General features: G+C 41.0%; 1 protein-coding gene across 3 annotated transcripts in view; it reads right to left on the reverse strand.

Moving 5' to 3' along the window:
* The window catches only part of CATSPER3 (cation channel sperm associated 3), a 62,118-nt gene that overhangs the window by 10,579 nt on the left and 33,480 nt on the right, over window positions 1-18,059 (reverse strand). For all 3 annotated transcript variants that reach the window (XM_074381397.1, XM_074381395.1, XM_010338622.3), the window contains one exon: window positions 1,585-1,824. In XM_074381397.1, the coding sequence (XP_074237498.1) occupies window positions 1,585-1,824 (240 nt within the window). The remainder of the gene's footprint in view (window positions 1-1,584; window positions 1,825-18,059) is intronic.

Below are 18,059 nucleotides of genomic sequence, written 5' to 3' on the forward strand. Positions count from 1 at the left end.
CTACATTGCCCATTTCTAGGGAGCACCTTATCATTCAGCCTTCCTGCTCTGGAGTCTTGCATGCAGTAGACACTCAATGGATGTTCATCTACTCAGACATTTCACAGACATAACCTCAAGGCAGGAAGGCGTTATCATTCTTCCCATTTCAAAACGAGTGGTCAGAGGCTCACAGAAGCAAACTGTCTTGGCCACGGTCACACTCCGATAAAATGACAGAGCTGGGACCAACTCTCAAGGCCTTTGCCCCATGCCACCACCTTCAGCCACTAATGACCCTGAGCACAGAGACTGTTCACTGGTTTAGTACTAGGAAAGGAGGTCCTTAGAGCTAGGAAACAAGGCAGTACCATTTAGACAGTTTGGGGTAACCTGGGAAACAGGGACGGTCCAAGGGCCCTGGGCTGCCCTGCATGCGGAACAGTCTGGCGCTGCCTGCAGGGATGAATGCACGCCAGATGCCTTCCATCTCTCCTTGAGAAGAGAAAATTCACATTTTTTGATTAATTGCAAAAGAGCTGAGATTTTTTTTTTTAAGCCTTCCTCCCCGCTAAACGGAGGCAGGATTTCTTTCCCAAGGACAACTAAGATGAAAGCAGTAAATCCTCATGAGAAAAGCTGTGATAAGATGTGGTCTGCAGATTGCATTTTGAGTGGGAAGGGAGGAACACAGGGTAGTAGAACCCAAAGGCTGTGCAGAAGGGTTGCAGAGAGGCCTGGCTGGGCTCCCACCTCCAGGCCACCCCACAAGCTGGTGCCACCTGAGGCCTAAGCTGAGCGACCTTGAGAGCAGCAGTAGAGGAACAGCCATGCTCTCCTGGAAGCCCCATATAGGACCCATGATAGCTGGCCTTGGCCAAGTTCTTTAAGCGCAATCCAGGCAGGCTTTCTTCATGTGCAGTCCAGAAATCTGCAGAAATCAGTCCTAGGAGACAGCTGCCCAGTTCCCCCTAGGGCAGAGCCAAGCAAACCTACTATGTGCAGGACAAGTGCCTGGGGCACGGATCAGGGTAGGGGGGCAGCCCTGAGGTTCATTCTGAAGCCTTCTGGGTCAAGGGAGTGTTGGTCACACCATGGTTTTCAGCAACCCAGGAAGACTTCTCAGCAGGAGTAGCCCTTCTGGAGCCACCCTAACGAAGCACAGAGACTATTCCCAGCAAGACAGCAGCAGACTCGCAGCTGTTTGGGGAAAGCAGCTAGTAGCCTCGACCACCAAAAAGCCAAGGCTTCCTGGGCATGTAGATCAAAGGATGCGTCACTTAAGAAAATCTTTGCACTTTGCAGCATGAGAGAAAGGAAAAGTTCAGACGGCCTCTGGAGTCAGACACACCTTTCAAATCTCAGCTCTGACATTTCACTGCTGGGTGACCTTGGGCCTCAATTTCTTCGTCTGTAAATGGAGCTAAGAATACCTTTCTTAGAATTATTTTAAGATTGAGATAATGCTGGTAAAGATCAACCTGCCACATATGTTGGACTCAATAACTGGAAGATAGCAGTAGAGTCAAAATTTCCTCAGGGTCTTGGTGGCAGATGGGCCTACAGCCTGCCCTCCCAGCACCACGGCACCCCCAGCGCACTCACCCGGATGCCCCGGCTATAGCTGATAAGCTTGAGGATGCGCAGGGACTGTATGCCATCAGCGATGTGCAGGTAAATGAACTGTTTGCCCAGGAGCTTGCGGAAGATATAGGGGAGAAACATAATGATGAAGATGACCACATCCAGTATGTTGTAGCCATCCTTCCAGTATCCAGTGGAGTCCACGTAGATCTTCATGGCCAACTCAGAGGTGCAGATGGACACAAAGAAGAACTCCGATAACTGCAGGGGCAATGAGGACTGGAGAAGTCAGAGTGAGCTGAACAGCCCTGGAGTCCTGGCCTGCTCCTTGCCTGAGCCCAGGAAGGGGTGCTCCTAAGTCACCCTCGTGAGAGAGAAACCCAGGCAGAGTTCCTGGCACACAGCAGACGCTCAGTGTGCCTGACTCCCTTCCCCTTCTATGCCCTTGCTACCCCCTGGCCCTATGCCTGGGGCTGGGTCTGACCCTGGGTACTTGGGAATGACTGCCTGGCAGACAGAATGACTGTACAGGCTCCAGCGTACTGCAACTCAACATGTCAGACAACCTGAATATAAGGTTTCCCAAGGGACAGTCCCAAGAATTTTCTGATCAACCTGAATATACAAACTTTTAGGAATATAGATGAAATACTCAGATATCTACTTATGTTTAATCTATTAACTTAGTTCTACATATTCAAACTGTTTCTAAAGAATATTCTTTTACACTTTATGAACCAATCTTCTTCGAATTCTTTGCAAGCATCTATAACTCTAATGGCTTTATCTTTACCAAGAAGTACTCTTTGTGTCATCTAAGTGTTTCCTTCCCATCAAAATTAACATATCTTGACTACTATGCAAATCAATTCATTCATTCATTGGAAGAGCTATGATTGAGCACCCACCCTGTGTCAAGCAAGCATAATTTTATACACTGGGAAATGCAACAATGAGTAAGACAGAAAATGTTCAGCCCCCGGCAGGCTCACAGTCTAGTAGGAGAGACAGAAATAAATGCTGGAACAATGTATGTAGAATATAATGTCAGGCAGGAAGGAAAATAAACCAGCCAAAGGAGATAAAGGGACTAGCAGGGTTGGGGGAGAAGAGGCAGTCCTGGCAGCTATTTTAGAAAAGATGGAAGCAACCAAACACAGAAGAACAAATATCACATGTTCTCATCATATGTGGGAGCTACAAAGGTGTATCTCATGAAGATAGAGAGTAGATTCATGGTTACCAGAGGCCAGGAAGGGCAGGGGATGAAGAGAGGTTTGTTAATGGCTACAAAAACATACTTAGAAGAAATGAGACCTGATGTTTGATAGATTAGTGGGGTGACTATAGTTAACACCAATCTATTGTGCATTTCAAGATAACTAGAAGAGAATAATTCAAATGTTCCTAGAATGAAAAAAAGATAAATATTTAAGGCAATTATCCTCATTTGATTACATGACTGTATCAAATTATCACATGTACCCCAAATATGTACATTTAATATGTACAGGAAGAAAGGAAGGAAGGAAGGAAAGAAGGAAGATAGATGACGGGAGGGAGGGAGGGAGGGAGATGAGGTGAGGGAGGGAGGGAGGGAAGAAGGAACCAGGCAGGCAGGAAGGGAGGGAGGGAGGGAAGGAAAAGGTGGTCAACAGAGGTCTCGATGAAGCCAGAAATCAAGCCAAAATAAAAACTAGGGAACACTGAAGAAGTGAAGGAATGGTGAGTCCAAGAGCCCTAGGGTGAAAAAGAGGCTGTTCAAGAAACAGCAAACTCATCATGGCTAGAACAGAAAGAGGGAGAGCAGAGCCAGAAAGGTAGGTAGAGAAGCAAACTGGTAAGCCTTGTAGGCCTGGTGAGGACTTTGAATTTTAATCTCAGCCTTGAAGGATTTTGAGCAAGGAAGTGATCTGAACTAATTTACATTTTTGAGAGATCTCAAAACGATTCATGTATGTTTTATTGTACACATGTCTGAAGTATCTCTCAGATATATACCTACAAGTGGAATTACTGTGTTGTAAGATATGAACATCTTAATTTCACTATATATTGGCAAATTGTTTTCTGAAGTTGCTGAAACAATCTACTTTCATATCAGCAATGTTCCTCTTTTTCTACATTCTTGCTAATACTCTATCAGATTTCTTAATTTTTGTCAATCTGACTAATATGAAATAGTATTCTATTTTTAAATTTTCATTTTATTAATTACTACTAAAGTTGGACTTTTTATATGTTTAAATTATGAATTGCCTGTTTCTAATCTTTTGCCAAATTTTCTGCTGGACTGTTTTGTCTTTTTCTTATTGATCTGGAAGACATCCTTTATACATTTTGAATCCTAATGCTTTGCCTGTTATATGTGTTATAAATATCTTTTCCCACACTGACTTATCACATTGACTTTTCACTTTTTTATATATAGTCTATTGTTTTTATTTTTATTTTTTTCTTGGAGATGGAGTTTTGCTCTGTCACTCAGGCTGGAGTGCAGTGATGCGATCTCGGCTCATTGCAATCTCCGTCTCCCAGGTTCAAGCAATTCTCCTGCCTCAGCCTCCCATGAAGCTGGGATTACAGGCACCTGCCACTATACCTGGCTAATTTTTGTATTTTTAGTACAGATGAGGTTTCATCACGTTGGCCAGGCTGGTCTCAAACTGCTGACCTCAGGTGATCTGCCTGCCTCAGCGTCCTGGAGTGCTGGAATTACAGGTGTGCACCACCATGCCTTGTCAATTTTATGTAAATTTCAGGATCAGCTTTTTGAAGACAGAAAAATCCCTGCCAGATTTGTTATTGGAATTGCATTAATTTTACAGATTAACTGGGGAGATTGCATCCTTAAGAAACTGAGCCTTTCTATCCATAGTCTGGTCTCTTGTCTCCATTTCTTTATGTCTTCTTTAATGATCCTTAAACATTTTTATATTTTTCTCCTTAAAGGTTACACAAATTTAGATTTGCCTCTAAATGCTTTTTACTTTTTGTTGTTGTAAGTGCTATCTTTTTTGTTGCTGACATATCGCATTTAATTAATTGTATTTGTTAGTCCTATATCCAGCAAATCTGCTTAAAATTTATCATTTATTCACCTTATTAATATTAATTTAATTAATAAGCTTCCATATTCTTTTAGGATTTCTATGAAGAATCATATCACCTGTGAATAATGACAGTTTTTTAAAAAACACCTCTCTAATCCTTAATGCTTTTAACTTTTGTGTGTGTGTTATGCACTGGCTAACTTTCTAATACAAACCTTATTAATAATAACTGGAATACTACTTTAGAGAGAATACTGCTAAAGTTTCACCACTGAATGTGAATTTTGATATAGGTTTTTCACGGCTATCCTTAATCAGGTTAAAAACAAATTCAAGGTCGTGCACAGTGGCTCACGTCTGTAATTCCAGAACTTCAGGAGGCCGAGGCAAGTGGATTGCCTGAGCTCAGGAGTTCGAGACCAGCCTGGCCAACATGGTGAAACCCCATAAAAATTAACTAGGCGAGAAAGATGGCCATAGGAACAGCTCAGGATTGCAGCTCCCAGTGAAAGCACAGAGGGTGAGTGGACGCCACATTTCCAAACGGATTTTTATTACCCACAGAACGGGAGATTCCCAGGCGGAGGAGCCCCATGGGTCGCCAGTGTGGCTGTTTTGACTGGTGCAACTGTTTTGGCCCGCGCGGCTGTTTTGCCGGTGCCCTGGTGTGGCGGTTCTCCGTACAAAATACACTGGTCTGGGTGCCCTCTTAGCTGGCGATTGGAGCCCTGGGAAGGCAGATCACCCATTCATCTGATTTAAAAGGGGACTGAAACAGGGAGCCAGGCCAGGAGATTCTTGGGCAAAAAAACAGCCAGGAATCTCAGCACGGTTGTTTGAGCCGGCGCAGTGAGTTGCCTCACGGGAAATCACATAGATCGTGGCGCCTTTTCAACAGGCGACTGGAACACCTGGGAGAGAGTCGACCGTTCAACTGAAAAAAAAAAAAGACTCTGAGTCAGGGAGCCAGGTGATCAGGCTCAGCTGGTCCCACACCGACAAAAAAAAACCAGTAACTGAAAACGCTCTGGGTTGAGAGTTTCATAGCAAGCACAGCTGAACTGGGGACAGTCCAGCTCTGTGGGGGAGGGGCGTCCACCATTACTGAGGCAGTCCACCACTACGGAGGCAGTTCGCAATCGCTGAGGCAGCCCGCCATTGCTGAGGCAACCTGCCACTACAGAGAGAGTCCACCATTACACAGGTAGGCCACCATTGCCAAGGCAGTTCTAACTACACCCATATAAACAAGACTGCAGGGAAGTTCACACAGCAGCTTGGCGGAGCCCACAGCAGCTCAGCAAAGCCTCTGCAGGCAGACAGTGACTAGGCTGCCTCTTTGCTAGGCAGGGCAGCCCTAAAAAAAAAAAAAAAAAAAGGCAGCAGCACAACGGAAATTCATAAATAAAGCCCTAACTCCCCGGGACAGAGCACCTGGGAACAAAAAGCGGTTTATGAGTTCTGCTGCAGCAGACCTACACGTACCTGTCCAGCAGCTCTGAATGAACAACGGAGCTCACAGCTCAGCACTTGAGCTCCCATAAAGGACAGACTGTCTCCTCAAGCAGCTCCCTGACCCCCGTATATCCAAAGAGTCACCTCATAAAGGAGCAAACAGACTGACATTTGGCTAGCATCCTTCTGGGACAAAGATAGCAGAAGAAGAAACTGGTAGCAACACTTACTGTTCTGCAGCTGCTGCAGGTGATCCCCAGGCAAGCAGGGCCTGGAGTGGACCTCAGCAGTCCTACAGCAGAGGGGCCAGACTGTTAGAAGGAAAACTAAGAAACAGAAATAACTTCATCCACAAACTGGAAGTTCACTCAGAGACCCAATCTGAAAGTCAGCAACTACAAAGACAACAGGTGGATAAATCCATAAAGACGGGAAAAAACCAGCGCAAAAAGGATGAAAACACCTGAAACCAGAACACCTCTCCTCCTACAAGGGATCACAACTCCTCACCAGAAAGGGAACAAGGCTGCATGGAAAATGAGTGTGATGAAATGACAGAATCAGACTTCAGAAGATGGGTAATAGGAACCTTCTGTGAGCTAAAAGAACATGTTCTAACCCAATGCAAAGAAACTAAGAACCTTGGAAAAAGATTTGATGAAATGCTAATGAGAATGGACAACATAGAGAGGAATATAAGTGAATTGATGGAGCTGAAAAACACAACATGAGAACTTCGCAAAGCATGCACAAGTTTCAACAGCCAAATTGACCAAGCAGAAGCAAGGATATCAGAGGTCAAAGATCAATTTGATGAAATAAAATGAGAAGGCAAAAATAGAGAAAAAAGGGTAAAAAGGAATGAACAAAGACTCCTAGAAATGTAGGACTATGTGAAAAGACCTAATCTACGTTTGATAGGTGTACCTGAATGTGACCAAGAGAATGAATCCAAGCCAGAAACTACTCTTCAGGATATTATCCAGGAAAACCTCCTCAACCTAGCAAGGCAGGCCAATATTCAAGTCCAGGAAATACAAAGAACACCACAAAGATATTCCTCAAGAAGAGCAACCCCAAGGCACATAATCATCAGATTCACCAGGGTTGAAATGAAGGAGAAAGGTTGGGTTACCCACAAAGGGAAGCCCATCAGACTCACAGCAGATCTCTCGGCAGAAACCCTACAAGCCAGAAGAGATTGGGGGCCAATATTCAACATCCTTAAAGAAAAGAACTTTCAACCCAGAATCTCATACCCAGCCCAACTAAGCTTCATAAGTGAAGGAAAAATAAAATCCTTTGCAAACAAGCAAGTACTCAGAGATTTCATCACCACCAGGCCTGCTTTACAAGAGCTCCTGAAAGAGGCTCTACACATATAAAGGAACAACCAGTACCAGCCACTCCAAAAACATACCAAATGGTAAAGAGCATCAACACAATCAAGAATCTGCATCAACTAATGCACAAAACAGCCAGCTAGCATCAAAATGGCAGGATCTAATTCACACATAACAATATTAACCCTAAATGTAAATGGATTAAATGCCCCAATCAAAAGACACAGACTGGCAAATTGGATAAAAAGCCCAAAACCCATCAGTGTGCTGTATCTAGGAAACCCATCTCACATGGAAGGATGCACAAAGGCTAAAAATAAAGGGATAGAGGAAGATGTACCAAGCAAATGGAGAGCAAAAAAAAAGCAGGAGTTGCAATTCTTGTCTCTGATAAAATAGTCTTTAAAGCAACAAAGATCAAAGGAGACAAAGAAGGACATTACAAAATGGTAAAAGGATCAATGCAACAAGAAGATCTAACAATCCTAAATATATACGCACCCAACACGGGAGCACCCAGATACATAAGGCAAGTTCTTAATGACTTACAAAGAGACTTAGACTCCCACACAATAATAGTGGGAGACTTTAACACCTCATTGTCAATATTGGACAGATCAACCAAACAGAAAATTAATAAGGATATCCAGGACTTGAACTCAGACCTGGAACAAGCAAACCTAATAGACATTTGCAGAACTCTCCACCCCAAATACACAGAATATACATTCTTCTCAGCACCACATCACACCTACTCTAAAATTAACCACATAATTGGAAGCAAATAACTCCTCAGCAAATGCAAAAGAAAGGAAATCATAACAAACAGTCTCTCAGACCAAAGTACAATCAAGTTAGAACTCAGACTGCAGAAACTAACTCAAAATCACACAGCTTCATGGAAACTGAACAACTGGCTCTTGATTGTTGACTGGATAAACAATGAAATGAAGGCAGAAATAAAGATGTTCTTTGAAACCAACGAGAACAAAGACACAACATACCAGAATCTCTGGGACACATTTAAAGCAGTCTCTAGAGGAAAATATACAGCAATAAGTGCCCACATGAGAAGCAAGGAAAGATCTAAAATTGACACCCTATCTTCAAAATTGAAAGAGCTAGAGGAACAAGATCAAAAAAACTCAAAACCTAGCAGAAGACAAGAAATAACTAAGACCAGAGCAGAACTGAAGGAGATAAGAGACACACACACAAAAAAATCTTCAAAAAATCAATAAATCCAGGAGCTGGTTTTTCAAAAAGATCAACAAAATAGACTGCTAGCCAGATTAATAAAAAAGAAAAGAGAGAATAACCAAATTGATGCAATAAAAAAAGATAAAGGGGATATCACCACAGATTCCACAGAAACTCAAACCATCATCAGAGATTATTACAAACAACTCTATGCACATAAACTAGTAAACCTGTAAGAAATTGATCAATTCCCGGACATTTGCCTCCTCACAAGCCTAAACCAGGAAGAAGTCGAAACCCTGAATAGACCAATAACAAGGTCTGAAGTTGAGGCAGCAATTAAGAGCCTACCACCCCAAAAAAGCCCAGGTCCAGATGGGTTCACAGCCAAATTCTACCAGACATACAAAGAGGAGCTGGTACCATTTCTTCTGATACTATTTCAAATAATCCAAAAAGAGGGAATCCTTCCCAAATCATTTTATGAGACAAACATCATCCTGATACCAAAACCTGGCAGAGACTCAAAAAGAAAAGAAAACTTCAGGCCAATATCCATGATGAACAAAGATGCAAAAATCTTCAATAAAATACTGGCAAGCCGACTGCAACAGCACATCAAAAAGCTTATCCACCATGATCAAGTAGGCTTCATCCCAGGGATGCAAGGCTGGTACAACATACACAAGTCTATAAACGTAATTCACCATATAAACAGAACCAAAGACAAAAACCACGTGATTATCTCAATTGATGCAGAGAAGGCCTTTGACAAAATTCAACAGCCCTTTATGCTAAAATTCCTCAATAAACTAGGTATTGATGGAACATATCTCAAAATAATAAAAGCTATTTATGACAAATCAACAGCCAATATCATACTGAATGGGCAAAAACTGAAAGCATTCCCTTTGAAATCTGGCACTAGACAAGGATGCCCTCTCTCACCACTCCTATTCAATATAGTACTGGAAGTTCTAGCCAGAGCAATCAGGCAAGAAAAAGAAATAAAGGGTATTCAAATAGGAAAGGAGGAAGTCAAATTGTCTCTATTTGCAGATGACATGATTGTATCTCTAGAAGACCCCATTGTCTCAGCCCAAAATCTCCTGAAACTGATAAGCAACTTCAGCAAAGTCTCAAGATACAAAATCAATGTGCAAAAATCACAAGCATTCCTATACACCAATAACAGACTTAAAGAGAGCCAAATCAAGAACAAACTGCCATTCGCAATTGCTACAAAGAGAATAAAATACCTGGGAATACAACTAATAAGGAACATAAAGGACCTCTTCAAGGAGAACTACAAGCCACTGCTCAACGAAATAAGAGAGGACACAAACGGAGGGAGAAACATTCCATATTCATGGTTAGGAAGAATCAATATCATGAAAATGGCCATACTGCCCAAAGTAATTTACAGATTCAATGCTATCCCCATCAAGCTACCAATGACCTTCTTCACAGAACTGGAAAAAAACAACTTAAACTTCATATGGAACCAAAAGAGAGCCCGCATAGCCAAGTCAATTCTAAGCAAAAAGAACAAAGCAGGAGGCATCACACTACCGGACTTCAAACTATACTACAAAGCTACAGTAATCAAAACAGCATGGTACTGGTACCAAAACAGAGATACAGACCAATGGAACAGAACAGAAGCCTCGGAGGCAACACAACATATCTACAACTATCCGATCTTTGACAAACCTCACAAAAACAAGCAATGGGGAAAGGATTCCCTGTTTAATAAATGGTGTTGGGAAAACTGGCTAGCCATGTGCAGAAAGCAGAAACTGGATTCCTTCCTGACACCTTACACTAAAATTAACTCCATATGGATTAAAGACTTAAACATAGACCTAACACCATAAAAACCCTAAAAGAAAATCTAGGCAAAACTATTCAGAACATAGGTGTAGGCAAGGACTTCATGACCAAAACAACAAAAGCATTGGCAACAAAAGCCAAAATAGACAAATGGGGCCTAATCAAACCACAGTTTCTGCACGGCAAAAGAAACAGTCAGTAGAGTGAATTGGCAACCAACAGAATGGGAAAAAATTTTTGCAGTTTACCCATCTGACAAAGGGCTGATATCCAGAATTTACAAAGAACTAAAACAGATTTACAAGAAAATAACAAACAAACCCATTCAAAAGTGGGCGAAGGATATGAAAAAACACTTTACAAAAGAAGACATACATGAGGCCAACAAACATATGAAAAATGCTCATCACCACTGGTCATCAGAGAAATGCAAATCAAAACCACATTGAGATACCATCTCATGCCAGTTCGAATGGTGATCATTTAAAAAATCTAGAGACAACAGATGCTGGAGAGGATGTGGAGAAACAGGAACACTTTTACACTGTTGGTGGGAGTGTAAATTAGTTCAACCATTGTGGAAGACAGTGTGGCAATTCCTCAAGGACCTAGAAATAGAAATTCCATTTGACCCAGCAATCCCATTACTGGGTATATAGCCAAAGGATTATAAATCATTCTACTATAAGGACACATGCACACGAATGTTCATTGCAGCACTGTTTACAATAGCAAAGACCCGGAACCAACTCAAATGCCCACTGATGATAGACTGGACAGGGAAAATGTGGCACATATACACCATGGAATACTATGCAGCCATCAAAAACGATGCGTTCGTGTCCTTGGTAGGGACACGGATGAACCTGGAAACCATCATTCTCAGCAAACTGACACAAGAGCAGAAAATCAAACACTGCATATTCTCACTCATAGGCGGGTATTGAACAATGAGAACACATGGACACGGTGGGGGGAGCACTACACACTGGGGTCCGTTGGGGGGAAATGGGGGAGGGACGGGGGGTGGGGAGGTGGGAAGAGATAGCATGGGGAGAAACGCCAGATATAGGTGAAGGGGAGGAAGGCAGCAAATCACACTGCCACGTGTCTACCTATGCAACAGTCTTGCATGTTCTTCACATGTACCCCAAAACCTAAAATGCAATTTAAAAAAAAAAACTAAAAAAATAATTAACTAGGCATGGCAGCATGTGCCTGTAGTCCCAGCTACTTGGGAGGGTAAGGCAGAAGAATTGGTTGAACCCGGGAGGCAGAGGTTGCAGTGAGCTGAGATCACGCCACTGCACTCTAGCCTGGGCAACAGGTGAGATTTCATCTCAAAAAAAAAATTATATTCCTAGTTTGCTAACGTTTCTATTTCATAAAGAACATTTATAATAAACTTTTTCTGCATCACTTGAACTGATGCAGAAAAATGTTTCTTTTAAAAATAGCTCCTTTAATATTTTAAGCTGATTAATAAAATGTGTAGAATTTCCTAATGTTAAACCATATTTGCATTCCTGGAAAACCCAACTTGGCAACAGTATATTTTTCAAACATATTTGTATTTGGCTTCCTAAGAGTATAGAATTTTTTAATCTGAGTTCACGATATTGGTACATGTTTCTTTCTTTCTTTTTTTTTAACATCCTTGTCTACTTTTGGCATGAAAATGATTATATTAGCTTCACAAGATGAACTGTCTGTGGGCAGGGCTGGTATATTAATTTACCTAATCACAGGAAGAGTATTATGGGGGGTGTGTGTGTGTGTGTGTGTGTGTGTGTGTGTGTGTGTGTTTCGGGTTTTGTTTTTTGTTTTTGTTTTTGAGACAGAGTCTCACTTTGTCACCCTGGCTGGAGTACAGTGACACGATCTTGGCTCACTGGAACCTCCATCTCTCGGGTTCAAGCAATTCTCATGCCTCAGCCTCCTAAGTATCTGGGTCTACAGGCACCCGCCACCAAGCCCAGGTAATTTTTGTATTTTTATTAGACATGGGGTTTCACCATGTTGGCCAGGCTGACCTTGAACTCCTGACCTCAAGTGATCTGCCCGCCTCAGCCTCCCAAAGTGCGCTGGGATTATAGGCATGAGCCACTGCACCCAGCCTTGTTTGCTTTTTTTGAGGTAGACTCTTGTTCTGTCATCCAGGCTGGAGCACAGTGGCACAGTCTCAGCTCACTACAACTTCCGCCTCCTGGGTTAAAGTGATTCTCTTGCCTCAGCTTCCCAGGTAGCTGGGATTACAGGTGCCCACCACCATGCCTGGCTAATTTTTGTATTTTTAGTAGAGACGAGGGTTGATCATCTTGGCCAGGCTGGTCTCGAACTCCTGACCTCAAATAATCTGCCCGCCTCGGCCTCCCAAAGTGCTGGGATTACAAGCATGAGCCACTGTGCCTGGACAGTTTTATTTCTTTATAATTACATCTTCCATGAAGGTAAACCATATAGTCCAGGTTAGTTTATTTTGGGTAGGAGAAATTTTAAACTAAGTCAATGTTTTATAGCCATTAAAGGATATATAATGTTTATTTCAGGTTTTTGCTTTCTTTTTGAGAATCAGTTTTATAATTTTTAAAATTATCTATTTCAGCTAGGTTTTCAAATTTATTGGCATAGAATTATTAGATTTCTGATATCTACTGTATCTGTACTTCCTTTTTTAATTTCTAACATAATTTAGGGCTTCTATTTATCTTGATCATCTCATGAAGAAAGTTCTTTAGTTTATAATTGTTTTCTAAATCTAACTTTTGGCTTTCTTGATACTTTCTAGCTATAGTCTGTTGAAGCTTCATTTTCTCTTTCATCAGTTTCTGCTCTTATCTTTACTATTTCCTTCTTTCTACTGTTTTTGGTTGTTATTCTGTGGCTCTTTTCCCAACAGTTCAGCTCATTAATTTTTTATATTGAGATATAATTCAAATACCATAACATTCACTGTTTTTAAGTGTAGAATTCAGTGGTTTTTTGGTTTTAGTTTTGAGTATTTTGTACCTTTTCATTGTGGTAAAATACACATTACATGTATCATTTTTAACCATTTTAAGGTGTACAATTCAGTGGCACTAAGTACATTCACAATATTGTACAACTATCGCTTCCATTTCCAGAAGGATTTCATCATCCCAAATGGAAGCTCTGTACCCAATAAGCAATAAGTTCTCATTCCCCTCTCCCCACAACCCTAGCTTATCTCTAGTCTACTCTCTGATGGTATGAATTTGCCTATTCTAGGTATCTCCTGTGGGTGAAACCATACAATATTTGTCCCTTCGTGTCTGGCTTATTTCACTTCATGAAATGTTCCTAAGGTTCATTCCACACTGTAGGACATGGAATAGAATAGCAGAATTCTATTTCTGGCATGTGTTGGTTTCTGATTTAAACAGAATTCTATTCCTTTTTAAAGATGAATAATATACCATGGTATGCATCTACTGTATTTTGTTTATCCATTCATCTGTTGATGGGCATTTAGGCTGCTTCTACCTTTTTCCTGTTGTGAATAATGTGACTATGAACATGTATGCACAATACAAGTATCTGCCCACTTTCCAATCTTTTGGGTATATACCCAGAAGTGGAACTACTAGATCATGGAATACTATGTTTAACTTTTTGAGGAACTGCCAAACTGTTTTCCATAGTAGTTATTCCATTTTTACATTCCTACAAGCAATATAGAGTAGTTCTAATCTCTCTACATCTTCACCAACACTTGTTATTGTCCATTTGTTATTGTTGCTATTTTTTTGTTTCTAAGACAGAGTCTTGCTTTGTCACCCACGCTAACGTGCAGTGGCACCATCTTCTCACTGCAACCTCTGCCTCTCAGGTTCAAGTGATTCTCCTGCCTCAGTTTCCTGAGTAGCTGTGATTACAGGCGCCCGCCACCACACCCAGCTAATTTTTGCATTTTTGGTAGAGATGAGGTTTCACCATGTTGGTCTTGAACTCCCGGCCTCATAATCCACCCACCTCAGCCTCCCAAAGTGCTGGGATTATAGGTGTGAGCCACTGCGCCCAGCCACATTTTTTGTTGCTTTTTATTAATAACAATTCTAATAGGTGTGAAATTGTATCTTACTGTGGTTTGAATTTGCATTTCCCTAATGACTAGTGATGTCAAACATCTTTTCATGTGCTTATTGGCCATTTGTAATATTTACTTTGGAGAATGTCTATTTAAGTCTTTTGCCCATTTTCAGAGTGAGTTGCTTGTTTTGTTGATGGTGTTAAGTTGTAGAAGTTCTTTATATATTCTAGATATCAATCCTTTATCAGATATATAATTTCAAATATTTTCTCTCATTCTACAGATTGTCTTTTCACCTTTTTTTTTTTTCAAAACAGGGTCTTGCTCTATCACCCAGGCTGGAGTGTAGTGGCATGACCATGACTCACTGGGAGTCATCCTCCCACCTCAGCCTCCCAAGTAGCTAGGATCATAGGCACACGCCACCACACCTGGCTAATTTTTGTATTTTTTGCAGACAAGGTTTTGCTAGACTGGTCTCAAACTCAAGGCTCACGTGATCCTCCCACCTCAGTCTCCCAAAGTGCTGGGACTACAGGCATGAACCACCATATTCAGCCTCTTTTCACCTGCTTGATAGTGTCCTTAAATACATTAATATTTTAATTTGATGAAATCCAATTTGTCTGTTTTTTCTTTTGTTGCCTGTGCTTTTAATATCATGTGTAAGAATCCATTACCAAATCCAAGGTCATGAAGATTTACCCCTATGTTTTCTTTTAAAAGTTTTAGTTCTTATATTTAAGTTGTTGATTCATATTGAGTTTCTTTTTGTACATGGTGTGAGGTAGGTTTCAAATTTCAGTCTTCTGTATGTGAATACCAAATTGTCCAAATACTGTCTGTTGAAGAGACTACTATTCTTTCCCCATTGAATGGTCTTGACCGCCTTATCAAAAAAATCAATTGACCATAGATAATTGAATTTATTTCTAGATTCTCAGTTCTATTCCCTCAGTCTATATGTCTATCGTATCCTATTGCTAGTACCACATTGTTTTGATTACTATATCTTTGTAGTAAGTTCTGAAGTCAGAAAGTGCGAGTCCTCCAACTTTGTTCCTCATTTTCAATATTGTCTTAGCTATTTGGGGCCCTTTACATCCATATGAATTTGAAGATTTGTTTTTCCATTTCTGCAACAACAACAAAAAACTATTGGAATTTGACAGAAATTGCATTGCATCCATAGACTGCTTTCAAAAGTATTGCCATTTTAACAAGATTAAGTCTTCTCTTCCACGAACACAGGATGTCTTTTCATTTATCCAAATCTTCTTTAATTTCTTCCAGCAATGTTTTGTAATTTTCAGTATTCATTTCTCATCACCTTAAATTTTTTTCTAGGTATTTTATTATTTTGGATGCTCTTGTAAAGATAATTTTCTCAATTTCCTTTTCAGATTGTTAATTGATAGTGCATACAAATAAAACTGATTTTTTTCAGTTAATACAGTACAGAGAAAAAAAGAAATACAATTGATTTTGTTGTTAAACTTGTATCTTGCAACTTTGCTGAATTTGTTTAACAGCTCTAATAGTTATTTTGTGTGCATGAGCATATGGATTCTTTTAGGATTTCCTATATATAAGACCCAGTCATCTGCAAATAGAGATACAGGCATATCTTGTTTTATTGCACTTCACTTTACTGCCCTGTGAAGATCCTGCAGGTTTTTCACAAATTTAACTTTTGTGGCAACCCTACATCAACCAAGTCTGTTGGTGACATTTTTGCAGCAGCGTGTGCTCATTTCATGTTTCTGTGTCATATTTTGGTAATTCTCACAATATTTCCAACTTTTTCATTATTATTATATCTGTTATAATGATCTATGATCAGTGATCTTTGATGTTACTATTGTGAACGGAAAATATCTTGGGGCCCCAAAATCACTAAACTAAAAGGAGAAGTCAAGCTGGGAATTGGCTTAGGGCAAACCTGCCTCTCATTCTATTCAAAGTAACCCCTCTGCTCACTGAGATAAATGCATATCTAATTGCCCTCTTTGGAGAGACTAATGAGAAACTCAAAAGAATGCAACCATTTGTCTCTTGTCTACCAACGACCTGGAAGCCCCCATCTCTGCGAGTTGTCCCACCTTTCCAGACCGAACCAATGTTCACCTTACATGTTGATTGATGTCTCATGTCTCCCTAAAATGTACAAAACCAAACTGTGTTCTAACCACCTTGAGCTCACGTTGTCAGGACCTCCTGAGGCTGTGTCATGGGCATGCATCCTCAACCCTGGCAAAGTAAACTTTCTAAATTTACTGAGACCTGTCTCAGATGTTCGGGGTTCACACTATTTTAATTGTTTGGGATGGCATAAACTGGATCCATATAAAACAGTAAACTCAATAAGTGTGCATGTTTGGACTACTCCACTGACCAGCCATTCCCCCGCTCTCTCCCTCTCCTGGGCCTCCCTATTCCTTGAGACATAGCAATATTGAAATTAGGTCAGTTAATAATCCTACAATGATCTCTAAGTGTTCAAGTGAGATGAAGAGTTGCAAGTCTTTCACTTCAAATCAAAAGCTAGAAATAATTAAGCTTTGTGAGGAAAGCATGTTGAAAGCCTAGATCTCTTGCACCAAAAAGTTAGCCAAGTTGGGAAGAGAAAGGAAAAGTTCCTGGAGAAAATTAAAAGTGCTATTCCAGTAAACACATAAATGATAAGAAAGCAAAACAGCTCTATTGCTCATATGGAGAAAGTTTTAGCAGTCTGGACAGATCAAACCAGCCACAACATTCCTTAAAACCAAGGGCTAATCCAGAGCAAGGCCCTAACCCTCTTCAATTGTTTGAAGTCTGAGAGAGAGGAGGAGGCTGCAAAAGAAAAGTCAAAAGCTAGCAGAGGCTGGTTCATGAGGTTTAAGAAAATAACAGGCCGGGCGCGGTGGCTCAAGCCTGTAATCCCAGCACTTTGGGAGGCCAAGGCGGGTGGATCACGAGGTCGAAAGATCAAGACCATCCTGGTCAACATGGTGAAACCCCGTCTCTACTAAAAATACAAAAAAAACTAGCTGGGCGTGGTGGTGCATGCCTGTAATCCCAGCTACTTAGGAGGCTGAGGCAGGAGAATTGCCTGAGCCCAGGAGGCGGAGGTTGCGGTGAGCCGAGATCGCGCCATTGCACTCCAGCCTGGGTAACAAGAGCGAAACTCCGTCTCAAAAAAAAAAAAAAAAAAAAAAAAGAAAATAACATATCTCCAGAACATTAAAGTACAACATGAAGCAGCAGGTGCTTGTAGAGAAGCTGCAACACTTTATCCAGAAGGTCTAGCTAACAGAATTGATGATGGTGGCTACACTCAACAACAGATTTTCAATGTAGACAAAGAGGACAAAAAAGCCTTATATCTAAAGAAACCTGAAGAAACCATCTAGGACTTTCATAGCTAGAGAGGAAAAGTAAGGCTTGGCTTCAAAACTTCAGTGGACAGGTCGACCCTCTTGTTAGGGGCTGATGCAGCTGGTGACTTTAAGTTGAAGCCAAGGCTCATTGACCATTCCAAAAATCCTAGAACCCTTAAGAATGATGCTAAATCTACTC

Source organism: Saimiri boliviensis, chromosome 1 (assembly GCF_048565385.1).
Source record: "Saimiri boliviensis isolate mSaiBol1 chromosome 1, mSaiBol1.pri, whole genome shotgun sequence".
Taxonomy (NCBI): Eukaryota; Metazoa; Chordata; class Mammalia; order Primates; family Cebidae; genus Saimiri; species Saimiri boliviensis.